Below are 17,582 nucleotides of genomic sequence, written 5' to 3'. Positions count from 1 at the left end.
TCTGGAGTTTTGAGCAGGTCTGACCCTGCAACAGGGAGACATGGAAAAGATCCTCCCTCAGCTGCCAGGTTTGCTCCTTGCCCACAGCCCTTCTGCCCCAGCCCTGGCAGCAGCTCCCTGGGCCAGCTGAGAGCTGCCCCTGGCAGGCAGCAGAGTCCCTGCCCAGCACAGCACCCTGGGCTGCAGGACCCTGCTCTGCCCCACAGCCCTGGGCACCCCTGGCTGCACCCCCAGCTTCACAGCTCTTCCAAAGTGCCCCAAAAGAGCACCTGCTCACCCATCCCATCAGCTGGGGCTGGGCCAGCTTTAGGAGATGCCTCCAGGAGCTGCCCCTGCACTGCCCTGCAGCCACAGACTCACCATGTGCACCCCTGCCAAGATTCCTCCTGCAGGGAGCTCTCAGTCATCCTGCCAGTGCTGAGCCCCTTGAAGCTCTGTGTGTGCCCTGCTGGTGTCCCTGAGCTGGCCTGGCAGTGCCCTCAGCCCTGCTGGGCTGTGCAGAGGAGCTGCTCACCAGCAGAGCTGTCTCTTTGAAGCTCTTCTTGCTTGCCAGGAGCTCCCTGTGTGCCAGGAGCCCAGCCCAGCTCAGCAGCACAGCAAAAGCCCCAGGCATTTCATGACCCTCCAGGGGGGGTTTGATGTTGTTTACATGAAACTCAGTCCCTGAGAGGAAGTTCAAACAACTTTTCAAGAAGTCAAAGTGAGATTGAAACACTGAAGTTTCTTGTAATGCTACTGAGTCTTGTAGTGCTACTGAGGGACACAACTGAGAATGTGCCCCCAGGTTCCAGGTTGAGCAGAAAAGTGCAGACAGTGATGACAAGGATGGACAAGCAAGGGAAAGGTGGCTCTAATCTGAATAAACCTTGACTTGTTTCCTTAATCCAGAGGGCCAAGCCCTGACCCCCATCCCCTGGGAAGGCACATCCTGTCCCTGCCTCATTCCTCAGGGCTCTTCCTGGGGCACTGGGATGTGGGATGTGCAGTGCCACCATGGGGTGGCACCTGCCAGGCTGCTGAGCAGGGACAAGAAGGCCACAAAGCCCCAGGGTTGCAAGGGCCACTTGTCTCCTCCTGGCATCAGGGCCACAGACAGCAGCCCTGGCCAAAGGCCTGCAGAAGGTGGCTGTGTCAGGGCCTTTCAGCTTCTCCCCCTCCCTGTCTCCTCTCCAGCCCAGGCTGTCCTACGGTGTCCATGCCCTGCCCCTTTCCCTGCAGGCTGTCGTCATCCCCCCGGCTGCCCCACCTGGCTGGCACCTTCCTGCACTGACATCTCTGCGTCCTCCCTGGCTCTTCCTGCACACACAAAGCCTTGGGCTCATCCAGACTCCTTCTGGGTGAAGTGTTGCAGCACACCATTGCCCTCAGGGTGAAACTCCGTTCTCTTTGTTTCCATTCTGGACCTCTCCAGCTGAACTTGGCATTGTTTCTTTATTTCTCATGCTGTTTCCTGCTATGACAAAAGGATCCTTCATCTCTGAAACCCCCCTTCAACCCTCTCTGGCTACCCCTGCACTGTCCTCAGTCTCCACACCATGGAGCCCAGAGCTCCTTAGTCCCTACAGAGTGGTCATGGGCTTGAGGCCTTCAAATCTTGTCTTGGGAGATCCCTGGGTACTCTCTAAGGTGTTTGCAGATGAACACATGGTGCTCACAGTCTAAGGAAATCACAAGGATACGTTTTACAAAGGCCTGTATTGGCAGAATATGGGGCAATTGCCTTAAACTGAAAGATTGGAGTCTCATATTGATAATAGGGGTCACAAGTCCTGCCAGCAAATCTGCTCCAGTGTGGGCTCCTCCCTGGGCTGCAGGGGGGTCTCTACTCCACCCTGGACTCCCCCACAGGTCACAGGCCCTTCAGCTCGAGTTCACGTGGAGTTCCAGCCACCAAGGAGCTCCAAACTCTGACACACAGCCAGGAGCCCCAGACAGCAACAGCAGCTGCAAATTTCAGCAGCACATCCCAGACACATCTGTGGGTACCTCCAACACTCCCAGCCCCACCCTGGACACCAACAAAGGCTGTTGTGGTTTCACCCCATGCAGCCCCCAAGCCCCTCCTGGCCACTCCTCACTCCCCCACCAGCAGGACAGTGGAGAGAACTGGGAGAGGAAAAGCTGGAAAACTCGTGGGTTGAGATAAAGACACTTTAATAAGGACAAGCAAAAGCTGCACGCAGGAACAAAACAAAACAGGGGATTCATTCCCTGCTTCCCACGGTTGGGCAGGTTTTCAGCACCTCCAGGAGAGCAGGGCCCTATCCCATGGAATGGTGGCATGGGAAAACAATCTCCATCACTCCAAACCTGTCCTGGCTATGTCCCCTCCCAACCTCCCCCACACCCCAAGCCCCTCCCCAGTGTGTCTGTGCGAGGGGCAGGAAAGGCCTTGGCTCTGGGTAAGCTCAGCACTAACAAAACCACCTCTGTGTTCTCAAGCCTGTGCTCAGCACAGAGTATTGTACAGTGTAACTCTATTGCACAAGTTAACTGAAAGGTCCATTGTGTTTTTTAGCAAGTCAACGAGATGTCCCCCATGATCAGAGCTGAGTTCCTCCTTGGCTTGATCCCATACTGCAAGATGGACACAAATACCCTTGAAACACAGTGGGAGAGGTCATCCATAGGGGTGAGAAAGATGATGGTGAGAGGAAGATTCTGTGGGCAGGGGTCGCTGGCCCCTTACCCTACAGCAGGGCATGCACAGACTGTTGCTATCAGGTGATGAACAGGCGGGGTTTGGCTGCCACTCAGGCATCACCTTATACTGGGTACTGGCCCTACGTGGTGTAATGTAGAGCTGATAAAATGGGGTGTCAGGACTGCTGGGGTGAGCGATCCTCATCCTGCCATGGAGACTGTGTTGTTCCATGGGGACGCCCGCTAAGCACGGGCACCGACCAGCTGCTGCAGATCCTGGCAGCACTGGCCTGTCTGTGTGGGTAAGCACAGTTTATTGACAGGAAGCACCTGAGAAAGCAAATGTTTTATATCCTTTTTTAATATCCTTGTAATTCCCTTTTTACTAGTTAATACTGTAGTAAAAGCCACTCATAGTATTGTTTTAATATCCTTTAAATGTTCCTTTAATTCCCTTATTACTAGTTAATACTGTAATAAAAACCGTTCATAGTACTGTATGAATGCCAATTGATAAAGTAGTTTTTTTCTATTCTTTTTTAGCTTTTGATTCTCTTTGCTAGTTTTTTATTCTCACTGCAGTAAAAGATGTTTTGTAGTGTTTGAATGTCTGTTGTACTTGTCTTTATTCTGTGCATGTATTCAAATGAACTAATACACAAGGGCACAGCTCTTTGGGGCAGGAGACGAGCAGCACCCTTGCCAGGACTCAGGGCGATGGCAGGTCTCCTTGGGCCAGGACTTGCCAGAGCTGCTGATTTGGGTGCAGCCCTGGCCAAAGGGCTGCCAGCAGCATTGGTGCCCTTGCCCACACCTTCCTTCTCAGTGTCACCCCCCGTGTTTAGGATGGCCACCAGCCAGCACTTCTCCCAAGGAGGCCGTGCCAGCTTGTGTGGAAGGCCCCGTGCCCTTCCCGCTGCGACTGAGTCGGCGGCCGAGGGGGCTCCTTGTGCTGCCGTGAGCAGGCACAGGAGGGGAGTGTTTGCTCATTTCTTGAGCTGTTCCTACAGTTCAGGTCCAACCAGATTAGATACTTCAGAGAGCAGATTCCCTCCAAGGTGGGGCAGGTTGACGGGGCTGGGGGAGGCCCCAGGCCACGTGGCACTGTGTCCCAGGGCCCTTTGTGACACGCTGGGCATGGCCGGTGGGATGGAAGGGGGCAGGGTGTCCAAGGGCCCTTTATGACCCGTGGTGACAGAGGTGCTGCTGGTGACACGGCCACAGTGTCAACAGTGCTCCTTGGAGCAGGCGACGGGACAGGACGGGACAGAGCGGTGCTGTGCGGAGCCCCCGTGCAGCCAACTCGTGCCTTGCTGACCCGGAGCGATTTGGAAGATTTTCTCGCTTTCAGGTGACCTCGAGGCATTTCCACAGGATTTGGAGACCCGGAGTTTCTCCGAGGTGTCTCTAATCCCTGTGGCAGGTGCCCTCGAGACCCTTTTGCAGGACTTGGAGACCCGGAGCTTCTCCGAGGTGTCTCCAATCCCTGCGGCAGGTGGCCTCAAGGCCATTCTGCAACTTAGGGCCCGGAGTTTCTCCGAGGTTCTCTTTCTCTCTTGCAGGTGCCCTGGACACCAGACTGTGGCATGGCAGGGAGACGCTTCAGCCTGCTCAGGCTGTTCCGGAGGAAGAAGGAGGAGGAAAGCCCTGGGGCTGCTCCAGCACAGCAGCCTGAAGAGGTGCAGCAGGTGCAGCCCCCGCAGGAGGGTGAGTGCTGGAGCTGGGCCACAGGGCTGGTGGCTGCAGTCCCCTTGACCTCATCCTGTCCCATCCACTCTGGATATGCCCAGGGAAAGGGAGGGGGGCAGAGGGGCCAGGGCTGATCTCCTGGCAGCTGTGCTCCATCCACTGGGCATCCCGGGGCTGGCCCTGCCTGCTCCTGGAGCCCAGGCCTGGGCTGTGTTCTCCCGCCTCTCCCGCACACCCTCAGCTCTGAGCGCGCTCGCTCTTTGCCAGATGCAGGCCAGGAGCGGACAGAAGAGCAGCTCCGTGCCCGTGGCCGCTTCCACAGGGCAGCACAGGTACCTGCAGCCATCCCCGCCTGGGCTGGGCCTGCTCTCACTGCTCAGCCCAGCACCGCTGTCGCGGCCCTCCAGGGGACATCCCTCTCTTCCCTGCCCTTCTTTCTCCTGCAGACATTTATGAAATTCATGGGCAGTCGGCGTAGAAAGTCCAGGGTCACACCAGCTGATGTCCAGGCCCAGCCTGACACCATCCCGACCCAGTTGACAAAGCCTGATGTCAGCACTGCATCGACTGCTGTCCCAGCACAGTGTGACACCACAACCAGTGATCACACAACCCACTGGGACACCACGTCAATCGATGATGTGTCACACTGTGACTCTGTGCTGCCTGGTCTCACGGAGGAGGCCGACGGCACAACGACGGAGGGCGTGGCGAGCACTGAGGCCGCGCCTGTTCAGCGCCTGGCCGATACCCCCAGCCTGGACTTTCTTGAGGAGAGAGCTGTCTCTGCTGAAGTAAGCAGCCTGTGGCCCCCCAGGCTGGGTGTGCTGGGCCCCCTCAGCCTTTGAGGCTGGCACAGTGTGCTGGGAAGGGAAGCATTTCTCAGGGGAAGCTGGGCAGGTATCTAACTCTGGCAGCTCTCCACCTCTCCACTGTGTATCCTCCAGGCCAGACTGCGGGACCTGGGGACCTGGGGCTGCTCAAGGCATCTCCAGTCCCTGGGGCAGGTGCCCTTGAGGCCAGACAGTGGGACTGGATGAGGCAAGGCATTTCCCAGGCTTCTCTCTTGCAGCTGCCTTCAAGGCACGACTGCAGGACTTGAGGAGCCAAAGCTTTTCCATGGCATCTCTGCTGCAGGTGTCCATAACACCAGACAGAGACATGCAGCAGAGACCCCCCACGGTGCCCAAGCTGGCCTGGGTGAAGGAGGAGGAGAAGGAGGAAAGCCCTGGGGCTGCTCCAACACAGCAGCCTGAAGAGGTGCAGCAGGTGCAGCCCCCACTGGAGGGTGAGTGCTGGAGCTGGGCCACAGGGCTGGTGGCTGCAGCCCCCTTGGCCTCATCCTGTCCCATCCCATATGGACATGCCCAGGGAAAGGGAGGGGGGTAGAGGGGCCGGGGCTGATCTCCTGGCAGCCGTGCTCCATCCACTGGGCATCCCGGGGCTGGCCCTGCCTGCTCCTGGAGCCCAGGCCTGGGCTGTGTTCTCCGGCCTCTCCCGCACACCCTCAGCTCTGAGCGCGCTCGCTCTTTGCCAGATGCAGGCCAGGAGCGGACAGAAGAGCAGCTCCGTGCCCGTGGCCGCTTCCGCAGGGCAGCACAGGTACCTGCAGCCATCCCCGCCTGGGCTGGGCCTGCTCTCACTGCTCAGCCCAGCACCGCTGTCCCAGCCCTCCAGGGGACATCCCTCTCTCTTCCTTGCCTTTCTCCTGTAGCTGGTTTGCAGATTCATCAGGTGCATTTGGCATGAAGAGGCCACTTTCATGGCCACTGGGGACACGGCAAACTTGGACCTCTTCAATGCCCAGACCAGCGCTGCCCTGCTGGATTTGCTTGTGCAGAACGGTGTCTACAAAGCGAAGCAAGTAAGCAGCCTGTGGCCAGGGCTCCAGTCCCCCAGGGATGCTGTGGCCCCTCACGTCGGCTGCTCTGGGTCCCCTCAGCCTTTGAGACCAGCAGAGTGTGGTGGCAAGGGGAGCACTTCTTGGGGGAAGCTGGGTAAGTTACTGGCTCTGGCAGCTCTCCAACTGTCCCCTGTGTCCCCTCCAGGTGCCGGCCATAGTCAGGTGCATCCACCAGTGGCTCACGTCTAATGTGTCTGATGAGCACAGGCTGGACAAGACTCTTGTCCTGCTGACCGAGGCACACCCCACGGATGTTGCAGTGACCCTGCTGCGCTCTGCCCCAGCCTGTGACAGGTATGGGGCCCACCTGCCTTGAGGGCTCACCTGCCTTTAGACCCCATCCCCCTGGACAGCCTGTCCCAAATGGTGTGCCAGAGACATGGAGACTTCCCGGACACTCCAGCTCCTCTCTTTGCCAGCTCTGGCATGTCAGCCTCCAATCCTGAGGCCAGCCTGCCTCCCTGCCCCACAAGGCACTGTGGTTCTGTCACCTGGGCCCCGCAGCTGCCCAGGCCACAGCGCTGTGTCCCAGACCCCCCTGAGCCAGAGTTGTGACTCCACAGAGCTGCTCGCACCATGTGGAAGACGCTCATCTCCTCCAGACGGACTAAGGAGCCGGTGCTGCAGATCCTCTTCCATGTGCTGGAATACTGGCCAGCGCACAGGAGACGCACCTCTGATGGGGATGAGAGGGATGTCTTTGCCCTGGCTGTGAGTTTCTTGAGCTGGCCTCTGCTCGCCCCCAGGTTGCCTCTGGGATGCCTTTCCATCCTCCCTCACCACTGCTTCTCCCTGCCCCAGGCACTGGGCTGCAGGCCTGGCTTAGGGGCAGGTTCAGGGGCAGCAGGCTGGGGGATCCCCCTGTGTCTCCTCTGGCCTGTCCCTGCCACGCTTGGGCCCTGCCACATGGACATCTGGGCCCTGAGAGCTGTCTCTGGGTGCTTTGTCTTTGGCAGGCAACTGTGGCACTCTGGGAGATCCTCCAGCTGTCCCACTCCTGGTGCCCAGGGGGAGTGAAGGACAATTCCCCCCGCCTCCTTCTGACTCTGCTCTTCCAAGTTTTCATCAGCACAGAGGAGATGTCAGAGGAGGTCGAGACCTTCTGGAGGCGATGCCGGGAGCAGCGCAGCCTTCCCCCCAACCCCAACAGGTGCTCCATCCCAGTCCCCTCTCCCTGCCATGCCCTCGGGGCTGGGGCCAGGGCTCTGTGCCTGACCTGGGCTGTGCTCTGCACACAGGTTTGCAGTGCAGACCGTTAAAGCCCTGCTGCGCCAGCTGCTGGATGAGGACGTGTTGATGGCGATCGGTCGCAAGTGTGGCTGGGACATGCTCCTCAAGGCTGACACCCACCACTATGCAGTGGGTCTGCTGGCCAGGTGAGAGCCCTTTCTCCCCACTGCCCCTGTCATTTCTGCCCTGTGCACAGGCCACCCCACACAGTGCCCGTGTGCTGGGCCAGAGGGCCTTGGCAGCCAGGGATGGCTGAGCAGAGTGGAAAAGGCGGAGAGGGGTGGCTGCACAGGAGGAGCCACCTCCCAAAGTGCCCACGTCCTCTCCTGGGCTGGTGGCCAAAGACCAGGCCTGTGTGAGTTGGTCCCAGGAGAGCTTTGCCCACCTGGCTCAGGGTCTCTGGCACCTTTATTCCCCCTTGCAGGGAGCTGTGCCGTTTCTCCCGCTCCTTCTGCCGCAGCATCGCCGTCAGCCTGCTCCCGCGGCTCAGCAGGGGAGAGCCCCTGTGGGAACTGCCTGCCCTGGCTTTCCTGGTGGAGGTGAGCCTGATGGCGAGCGCTGCCTGGCCCAGCTGCCTCCCCCTCTCTGCCCTCTCACAGCCGCAGCTGCCCGGGACGGTGCCTGCACCCTGTGCTGCTGCCTGGGCCCAGCCCCGGGCGGGTCTGGGCTCCTGCCGGCCGGGCACCCCGTCACTGCTCCCTGCCTTTCAGGTCCTGCACTGCCTGAACCCCAGACAATGTGGGCCCAGTGTCCTGCAGATCATTTCCAGGCACCTGCGCAGGCAGTGCCCGGAGAGGCGTCGCCTGGCGCTCCGAGGCCTGGTGGTGCTCAGCAAGGCTCCCGCAATGGTGAGCAGGGGGCAGGGGCTGAAGCCGGGCTGGCAGCGTGAGGCTGTGCAAGGCAGTAGCTTGGCCTTGGCTGGCCTTTGGCAGCTGTGGCAGCTGCTCCCAGCTCTCCTCCTCCCCGTTCAGCTGCCCGACTCCTTTGGGATGCACCTTTGGCCTCTGGGCCCTGCGGCAGCAGCGTGGGGCTGCACCACAGCATTGTGTTCCACACAGGCTAAGAGCATCCGGAGCCTGAGTGAAAGCCTCCTGGAGCTACTGCAGGATGCAGACAGTGATGTCGTTGAGATGACCCTCTCCGCGTTCATCAACGTGCTGCACTTGAAAGTTATCGAAATATCCACCCCTACTGCCCTGAAGTTTCTTGAGGCACTGCGGCCACTCTTTGACAATGTAAGGCTCTGTGCCCCTCATCGTGGGCACTGAGTGCTGCCAGAAAACTTTGGGCCCAGTATCTTTTCAGGCCTGTGCCCCGGTGGGCCTGGAGAAGCCAGTGCTGAGGTCTTTTCCTCTTCCTTTGCACCAGGAGCACAGCCAGCTGCAGCAGCTCTCCATGCTCCTCTTCCGGGAGCTGATGGAGGCGACAGAGAGGAGCAAGAGCCTAAAGCCACACGTGTACCTGAGTCTGGTGCCATTCTACTTCAACTGGCACAATGAGAACCAGCGTGTGGCAGAGGTGAGGACTCGTGGGCTCTGGTGTCCCCATGGCAGGAGGCTGCTGTGCCTCCTGCCCTGTCCCATGGTCGCCTGCAGCCTCCTCCTGGCCTTGGCGCAGGGATGCGGGTGCTGTGCCCTGGGCTGCGGTGCCATGGCCCGCTCTCTGTTGCTGTGCAGGCCTCTCGGAGAGCACTGTTTGGTGCAGCCAAGTTCCTGAAGTGGAGGGATCTTGAGAACTTGGTGACCATGGAGCAGCCATGGAGGTTTCCCGAGTGCCTGGTAAGGACGGCCCCAAAGCCCCAGCCCCTGGCTCCCCAGGAGCACCCAGCCCTCTGCTCCCCCCAAACCCGGCCCCAGTGGCTGCTGGCCGGGCCTCAGGGCTCTGCGGGCAGGGGAGCCCCGTGCTGGGGGCAGGGAGCGCCCGGCCAAGGGGCAGAGCCTGAGCCGAGCCTTCCCTCCGTGCCCTGGCGCTCTTTGCAGCTGGAAAAGGACAGGAGCCGAGTGGGCCAGTACGTGCGCCAGGCCCTGCCGTTCCTGGAGAGCCCAGAGGAGCCCCTGCGAAAGCTGGCCATCAAGTTCCTGGGTGAGCCACAAGGCCGGGGTCCCTCCCCACCCCGCTGCAGCTCGGCCCCAGCCCCGGCTGCTGCAGCGGCAGCAGGATGCGGCCCAGGGCATGTGGAGCCCCGAGTGGCCTGGTGCCTGCTGCCGCCCTGTGCCAGCCCAGCCCTGGGGCATCCCCATGCGGGAAGGCCCCGGGCTCAGCCCTGCCAGGGCAGGAGGCCGTGTGGCCGGGCTGGCAGCGCCGCTGCGGGGGACCTGAGCCTCTGGGGCCTGACAGGCTCTGTGTTCCCAGGGATCGCCGCCAGGTCCATGAAGCAGGAGCAGCCAGAGCTGCAGCTCATCTGCCAGGGTGAGCGAGGGCACCTTCCAGCTGATCCCCTTGGGCCCTGCTCCCTCCTGGCCATGGCAAGAGCTGGCTGGGATGACCCTGGCAGGAGGGGCTCCTCACGTCCCCACACCCCTGGCCTCTCACCTTGGCTCTCTTCCTTTCTCTTTCAGCCCTTCAAGGCATCACTGATGACAGCCCTGCCGTCTCAGACCTGGCCCTTCAAACGCTCCACATCATCAGAGCTGTACGGAGAACTTCATTCTTCCCATTCTGGTAGTCTCCGTTGCTGCCTCTTCCAGCCTGTAGAGACATGACAGAAGACATCAGACTCGCCATGGCAGGCCTGGCAATCCAACACTGCTACATGCCAAGAGCAGTACAGATGGCTCCCTACTGCAGATTCCAGCAGCTCCAAGACTGGTTGTGCAGGGCATGGAAGACCCGGCCTTTTCCACAGGGCAGTGTCTGCCTGTGCTGCTGCAGCTCTGTGGGGAACTGATGCAGGAAGCTCCATCTCCTGGGGCCACCTGAGCCTGTGGGGAAGATGCCTCTTCCCTGCAAGCACCTCCTTTGAGCCCAGCATGGGAATATTACATCCATGTTATCACACACAGAGGCCCAGGAGCTTTTTTTATGTGCCCAGTGTGCACAGGGCCTTGGGGAAGAGGAGAAAAGGGCTCCCCGTGCTCAGCAACACTTGCCCCGCTGTGCAGCGTGCCAGCAAAAGACCAGCAGGGGAGGGGGCGCTGGGAGGCCAGGAAGGGGTGAGGTGCTGTGGAGGCCCTGATGGGACAAGGGAGCAGGAAGCCTTGAGGGGAATCTGTGAGGGGGTGGGTGGCAGAAGGCTGTGATGGGACATACTGGGAGCAGGCCCCGAGGGGCAGGGTGGAGGGAAAAGCCCCCAGGACTGGGGGGGACAGAGGTCATAAGCAACCCCCAGGCAGCCACCTCCTTCCCTGCCAGTCGGCTGCTCTGGTGCTTTCCCGAGGCCTCTCCCAGCCCTGTGGCAGAAGCCCTGGAGGCCAGGCCTCAGCAGCAGGGTGGGCACACCCCCAAGGGGGCCAGGCTGGCCTGGCTGGGGACAAGGAGGGCAAGGGGGTCCTGCCAGGGCATGTCTGCCGGGTGCTGCCGGCCAGGGGCAGTGGCACAGGCAGGGCTGGTGGCCAGCCCGGGCCCCCACGGCTGCCCAGGCCACGGGGCTGTGGCCAACACCCCCCTGAGCCAGAGCTCTGGGCCCACAGAGCTGCTGCCACCACGGGCAGGGCGCTGGGCTCCTCGGGCAGGCCTGTGCACTCGCTGCTGCCCAAGCGGCTCCGCCCCACAGACAACAGCACCAGAGGCTGCCCAGGAGCAGCAGCAGCACCCACAACGCCTGGGCCTCCTCACCCAGGCACCCACACCCGCCAGGACACCAAAAATGGGCAGACTGTGGACACAATTGCACCCACTTTGGCAAAAGGCTTCAGGGCAAGTGGCCACCACAGCTTTCCAGTGACTCCCCAGCCTCACAGCAACCCTTGGCAGCTTCAGCTGCAGCCTGACATCCTGACTGACTTCAGTGGCCCTGCTTGAGGCTGGACACACCTTCCACACTCAGGTGTCCCCAGCCAGCTCCATTGGTGCCATCCTTAGAGACTCTGCATGGACACCAGCCTCGGGCTGCAGCTGCTCAACCTCTCCTCCACGCAGGCACCTTCAAAACACGGGCATGGGCTTCTAAACTCTACGTCCAGCACTTGAGGGCAAAAAAGGAAGGAGCAGAAGCTGAAGCAATACAGGGCCTCGTGTGGTGGATCTTCAGGGATGGAGCTGATGGGGGTTTTGTGCTGCTGCTAATCACTTCCACCCCAAAATCATGCCAGGAAGGAGCAACAGCTTCTGCCTTCTGACAGATGCCAAGTCTTGCCACCAATTGCTCCAGCTGCTGCTCACAACAGCCGCCTGCAAGAGGGCAGACCTCAGTGCCCCTTGGCTTTGGCTGCCCTCTGGCAGAGAAGTACCCTGAGGACACAGCTCTTTGGGGCAAGAGACGGGCAGCAGCCTTGCCAGGACTTGGGGCGGTGGCAGGTCTCCTTGGGCCAGGACTTGCCAGAGGCTGTCCCTCAAGAATCCCGGGAGGAGGCAGGGAATGCTGAGCAGATCAAGCCCTGCCCAGATGTCCCATCGGGAAGACACTGTTCTAGGGGGAATTCACTGGGTCTATTGACTCTTCCTGACTGGCTTAATGACTCAGTCATGGTGTGTCCCTGTCACTCAGATGCCTTCTTGGCCCCACCTGACATTGTGATTCATGTGACTGACAATACCTTTAACATCCCTGTAAGTGATCCTTGTTATTTTAGTTGTAGCACAGATCAAAACGTATCTACCCTCCATTGATCATTAATAATTCCAATGGGCAGAAGAGCTAAACTGAGGATCCCAGGGAAGCAGAAGCTGGGAGGATGAGGCAGGATACAGTGAATGAAGGAAACTGTGAAATGCAGAAATCCTCAGTGGGTGGCTGACTGCTTGGATCATCTCTGCAGCAATCCCGGCAGCTGCCGCAGCCACGGCTCCTGCTGCACTGGCCATTCAGTGCAGGCCATGCCTGCAGGGCCAGTGTGTGGGCACTGTGGCAGCATCAGGAGCAGGGGTTCAGAATCTGCCTGGTTTCAATATTCCAAGTCCTCTGGAAGCACATGGGACAAGCCCCAAGACAAGGAGCTCGGGTCCTGGCCCTCTTGGCCGTGAACTCTGCATGTCCAAACAAAACAGGGGCAGAGGTGGGACCAAGCGGAGTCACTCTGCACCTGCCCTGAGTTCATGGGAATGCAAAGGGAGGATGGACCTTGGCTGAGTGCTTGGAGAGAGAGAAGGTTGTTTCTCCAAGTGGAAATGCACTTGAACCAGCCTGCATGACCAGCCTGTATTTTTCTCTGGTGGCTGAACACAGCCAGCACATGAGGGGAGGGGAATGTGTGGGATCAGGGCACTGCTTTGGGACCATGCTGGGAATTCTGGTGGACTAAAAGACATACACTGAGTGCTGCTCATGAGAGAAGAGGAATAAAAGGGGACAGGGAAAAATGTCGGCGGACAAGTCCCGCAATGGAACTCTGTGTGTGCAGCCTCATTTTCTCCCTCAGCATCCACAAGAGAGGAGGCAAAAAGTAGTGTTTGGGACCCCAAAACTTTCTTGGGGGGGGGAAACTGGGGATTGAGGGAACAATGGAAAAGTGGGAGGAACAGGGGGAAGGGTAGAAAAGGGGGGGTTGTCTGGTAGGTCCGGTGGCCCCATGGGGGTCTTTGGGCACAGGAGGGGTTGGAAAAGAGGGGGTGCCCCCCTGAGCTCCCAACTTACTGTGAGGTGCTGGGGGCTGCTGAATCCAATCTCAGAGTTGGATTATGCCAACACTTTCAGTTTAGAGGAATTACAGAGGTGTGACTGAACCACTTTTGTCCCCCAGCTTTTAACAATGGCAAATCAGATCTATTGATAAAAAGGAATTTATTTAGGGTTCCAAATGATCAAACAAAGGATCTTCATCAGAATTATTTACTGCACAATACAAACACTAAAACTACCAGGAGTACAGGATAAGATAAGACAGTGTTCTACCCTAAAGAAATTGTTGAAGAAATTCTACTAAATTTGGCTTAAAAGCAATAGTTCTTAATTTGAGATGGATGTAACTCCCCCTCCAGCAGTGACCTTGGTGGGGCCCCAGCCAAGGCAGGAAACTCCACGCACCCCCAAGAAGGGTTCTGTTGGAAGAACCTGCCCCTGTGAAAGGGATTGAAAGGGATGGACTGACAGTCACTGGACTCCAGGGGTTGCCTCAACATCAGGGGGTTTATTCAGGGTGGAAGCAGCGGCTGAAGCTCTTCCCATAGTCGGGGCAATTGTAGGGCTTCCCTTACTGGTGGGTCTGTTGGTGGAAGCAGCGGCTGAAGCTCTTCCCATAGTCGGGGCAATTGTAGGGCTTCCCTTACTGGTGGGTCTGTTGGTGTCTGTTCAAGGTTGAGCTGTGGGAGAAGCTCTTCCCACACTCCCCACACTTGTAGGGCCTCTCCCCGGTGTGGATGCGCCGGTGGATGACGAGGGTGAAGTTCCGGTTGAAGCCCTTCCCGCAGTCAGTGCAGCGGAAGGGCCTCTCATCCGTGTGCGTCCGCTCATGCCTGAGGAGATTCCCGCTGGTCTGAAACCTCTTCCCACATTCCCCACACGTGTAGGGCCGTTCCACAGTGTGGATGTGCTTGTGTTTGCGAAGGGTGGAGCTGTCACTGAAGCTCTTCCCACATTCCCCACACGTGTAAGGACGTTCCCCAGTGTGGATGTGCTGGTGGGTAAGGAGGCTGGTGCTCCACCTAAAGCTCTTCCCACATTCCAAGCACCTGAAGGGTTTCTCCCTGCTGGGAGGCTGCTCAGGGACCACCAGGTCAGAGCTCCCCCTCAAGCTCCGGCCCCCTTCCCGGCACAGGCTGGCTCTTTCCTCCTCAGAGCACCCTGGGCTGGCTTTGGAGCCCCTCCTGCGGGGGGATCTCCGGCCCTTTTCCTCCCCGCTGCCTTCCTGCGCCGGGGAGCCCTTCAAAACGGCCTCTCCCACCAGGGTCTCACGGGGGGATTTGTCCTCCGCGCTCTCCGTCCTCAGCTCGGGGCCTGGGGCAGGAAGCAAGAAGGACAGGCAGGGGATTTGCCTCCGGCCCACAGGGAAGGCCAAGGACATCCCCCCAACTCCGGCCCCGGCAGGACGGCGGCGCCAGCGGGGTTGTCCTGCAGCCGGGGCCATGCTGGGCTGACAGAGCCAGCACAACACCCGCCCAAAGGGACACTGACTTCCTCCTCACCTGCCTGGGGGGCCCAAGGCATCTTCCTCTTCCTCGCAGCCTCCTCCTCCATCCGCCCAAGCTTTGGGAAGGACAAATCCTGATGGGGGGAAAACAAGGGCTGAGCGCGTTGGCTTGGGGGTTCCTCCTGCCCAAGTCCATCTCTAGAACTCACTGTGCATCCTGTGTCCATAAAAACCTCCAAAACACCAATATTCAGCCCAGAAATCCCAAACCAACATGATTCAGGTAAAAAACCTCTTAGAAATGGCGAGATGAACCTCCTCACAAAATACAAAAAGTTAAACTTAAGCAAAAAAATACACAAAATATGAAGATTCAACCCCAAAAAAGGTGTTCAATTGGGAGGATGAGGAGAGTGAGGTCACTTCATGAGCACTTGATTGAGTTGCAATATATTAATCAAAAGCTGTATTAATGTAGTATCACTTAAAACTCACCAGGGCTGTTCCACGAGGTTCTCTGGCCCCCTGCCAGTCTGGGGCTGTTTCTCCAAACCACCAAACCAAGTGTGCCAAACGCCCTGGTTGGTCAGTGCCGGCTGGGGGAGCGGGCACTCGCTGAGGGGATGAGAAAACTGCACCCGGGGCTGGGCTGAAAGAGGCTTCAGCACCACTTCTGATGGCCCAGGGACAGCATCTGGCTTCTCCCAAACAGAGAGAGGGCACTTGTTCCTCTGCAGGGAGTCAAGGGCAGCAGGGTGACTCCTGCTGCATGGATGGTGTCCCAGTTAGAACAACTGGGACCGATTCATCACTGGATAGGTATAGCCCAAAACTGTGTATTCTATGGCCCTACATGCCATTTCCCAGAAACTGTTGTCAGGGGCAGGGGGGGCTGCCTGTGGGGGGATGTTCCTGTCCTCATACCCTTTTATGGAATTCCCCACCCTGAGCATCCTCATACCCTTTTATGGAATTCCCCGCTCTGAGGGAAGGATTGACCATTCCTTTTATGGAACTCCCCGCTCTGAGGGAAGGATTGACCATTCCTGCCTGAACTGAAGAATATATAAACCTGGAGTTTCAGAACCTTTCTACCACTCGTGGGACCCAGAGGAGAACTGCAGCTCACTGCTCTCGGCCAGAGTGAGACCACCACCCTCGACTGGACTGCAGTCACCATTCTGACCGGACTGCAACAGCTCTCCCACCAGCAGGTTTTTCCGCTCTCCCTTTACTTTGGACTCAGGGGGGCCCGGGGAACACCACTTGTTCATATCCCAGGGTGCTGGGTTGTACATTTGGGTTTTTGTGGATTGAAGCCGGTTGTTTGTCTGTCTAATCATACTTGTTGTGTTGTTTTAATAAATTGTTATTCTGACTTGTGGTCTCTCTTTTGAGTTGAGTTCATTTTCCCTGCTGGCTTACCCTTAAACCAGCACAGATGGAATGGCAGAGGATCCCTTGGGTCCCCAGGTTGAATCAGCACTAGGGGATACAAACTGCCCTTGGGCTCAGGATGCAGCTGCCAGCACAGATTTCCCTGCAAAGTCTGCAGGGAGTAAAGCTCTGGAGAGTAGGTGTGCAGGGACCTAAGAGGATTATGGACAGGGGCCCAGCAGGGACAGTCAGGGCCTGCAGGGGAAGGCACAGGGACAACCTGGCCCCCCACGCTGCCAGGGCTGTCTCTGCTCCTCCTTGCAGGCTCCGTGGCCAGGCACAGTTGGTGTTCCTGGGTGCCCACCATCTCAGCACTTGGAGATGCTCAAATCAGCGCCCGCAGCTCTGCAGCAAAGCCCCAGCTCACCTGGCACACAGGGGATGGACACAGCACCTGCTCGGGGATGGGCACTCACAGCTTTGTTTCTTCCCCACCACAGGGCTCTCCTTGCTCAGCAGCACCTCTGCCTTGCACTTATTCTCAGCCTCACCTCAGGGACAGCTCTGGGCTCACCTCCGCGCCACTTCTCAGCCTCACCTCAGGGCCTGGGCTCAAGGACAGGAACCTGCAGGGAGGGGACATCAGGTGCAAGCTGAGGGCTGCCTGCTTGCACTGGCCTCTGGGCTTCTTTCTCCTTCTACAACCAGCCCACAACTCAGCCTGCTTTTCTAACACCACACATTTACAGACTAACCTTGGAGATAGATATGGACAGACATCTCTATCACCCTGGGGATGGAGCCTCAAGCATGTGCTGCCACAGGAATGGCAATCAGAGAATCACAGAATCAGCCACGTTGGAAAAGACCTCCGAGATCATCAAGTCCAACCCTGGATCCAACCCCGCTGTGCTTCCCAGACCATGGCACTGAGGCCACATCCACTCTCACCTTCAACACCTCCAGGGACGCTGACTCCACCCCCTCCCTGCCCAGCCCATTCCAAGGCCTGATTACTCTCTCAGCAAAAAATTGCTTCCCAATAACCAACCTAAACCTCCCCTGGCACAGCTCAAGACCCAGCCCTCTTGTCCTACTGCTGCTTCCTGGCAGAACAGCCCCACCCCCACCTGGCTCCAACCTCCTGGCAGGGACTTGCAGACAGTCAGGAGGTCTCCCCTGAGCCTCCTCTTCTCCAGCCTCAACACCCCCAGCTCCCTCAGCCTCTCCTCACACCACTTGTGCTCCAGAGCCCTCCTGCCTTCCAGCACATCAACACACCCCCAGCTTGGTGTCACCTGCACATTTGCTGATGAAATGTCTGGTTCTGCAAGATCTGGAAATACTCAAGGGGCAGCAGGACCAAGTCAGGGGCCTGAGGGGCTTTGGGGATTGGGGGTACAAACCAGTACAGACCAGTACAGACCAGCACAGACCAGTACCTCCTCACTGCTCCCTAGATCTCTCCTGGAGCTGGGCCACGTTGTCGTGGGACACCTGAGCCCCCCCAGTGCCCTCCCAATACAGCCCAGTGCCCCCAGTACAGCCCACTGTGTTCCTGTCCCAGGGTGCCAGGT

At 58.7% G+C, this 17,582-nt stretch overlaps 1 protein-coding gene and 1 pseudogene across 1 annotated transcript; one reads left to right on the top strand and one right to left on the bottom strand.

The window, feature by feature from the left end:
- The first annotated feature begins 3,968 nt into the window (after positions 1-3,968).
- Positions 3,969-10,194, top strand: LOC127462741 (maestro heat-like repeat-containing protein family member 6). The gene is made up of 18 exons (XM_051771623.1): positions 3,969-4,350; positions 4,600-4,664; positions 4,779-5,126; positions 5,470-5,620; positions 5,870-5,934; positions 6,047-6,196; positions 6,381-6,529; positions 6,799-6,946; positions 7,192-7,385; positions 7,474-7,611; positions 7,890-8,004; positions 8,176-8,313; positions 8,524-8,700; positions 8,834-8,983; positions 9,142-9,243; positions 9,445-9,547; positions 9,818-9,874; positions 10,024-10,194. The coding sequence occupies exons 1-18, from the start codon at positions 4,230-4,232 to the stop codon at positions 10,128-10,130; spliced, it is 2,478 nt and encodes an 825-aa protein (XP_051627583.1). The 5' UTR covers positions 3,969-4,229; the 3' UTR covers positions 10,131-10,194.
- A 3,605-nt stretch (positions 10,195-13,799) lies between these two features.
- LOC127462745 (zinc finger protein 883-like) overlaps positions 13,800-17,582 on the bottom strand; it is a 161,807-nt pseudogene continuing 158,024 nt past the window's right edge.

The sequence above is a fragment of the Manacus candei genome, unplaced genomic scaffold, assembly GCF_025592945.1.
Source record: "Manacus candei isolate 608988 ecotype Guabito, Panama unplaced genomic scaffold, ASM2559294v1 h1tg000138l, whole genome shotgun sequence".
Lineage (NCBI taxonomy): Eukaryota > Metazoa > Chordata > Aves > Passeriformes > Pipridae > Manacus > Manacus candei.
This window is presented reverse-complemented; position numbering and strand designations above follow the sequence as displayed.

Coding starts and splice junctions, on each gene's coding strand:
- LOC127462741 (XM_051771623.1), top strand. CDS start 4,230: ATGGCAGGGAGACGCTTCAGCCTGCTCAGGCTGTTCCGGAGGAAGAAG. Junction 7,386..7,473: donor CTTCCCCCCAACCCCAACAG/GTGCTCCATCCC, acceptor CTCTGCACACAG/GTTTGCAGTGCAGACCGTTA. Junction 9,548..9,817: donor GCTGGCCATCAAGTTCCTGG/GTGAGCCACAAG, acceptor CTGTGTTCCCAG/GGATCGCCGCCAGGTCCATG.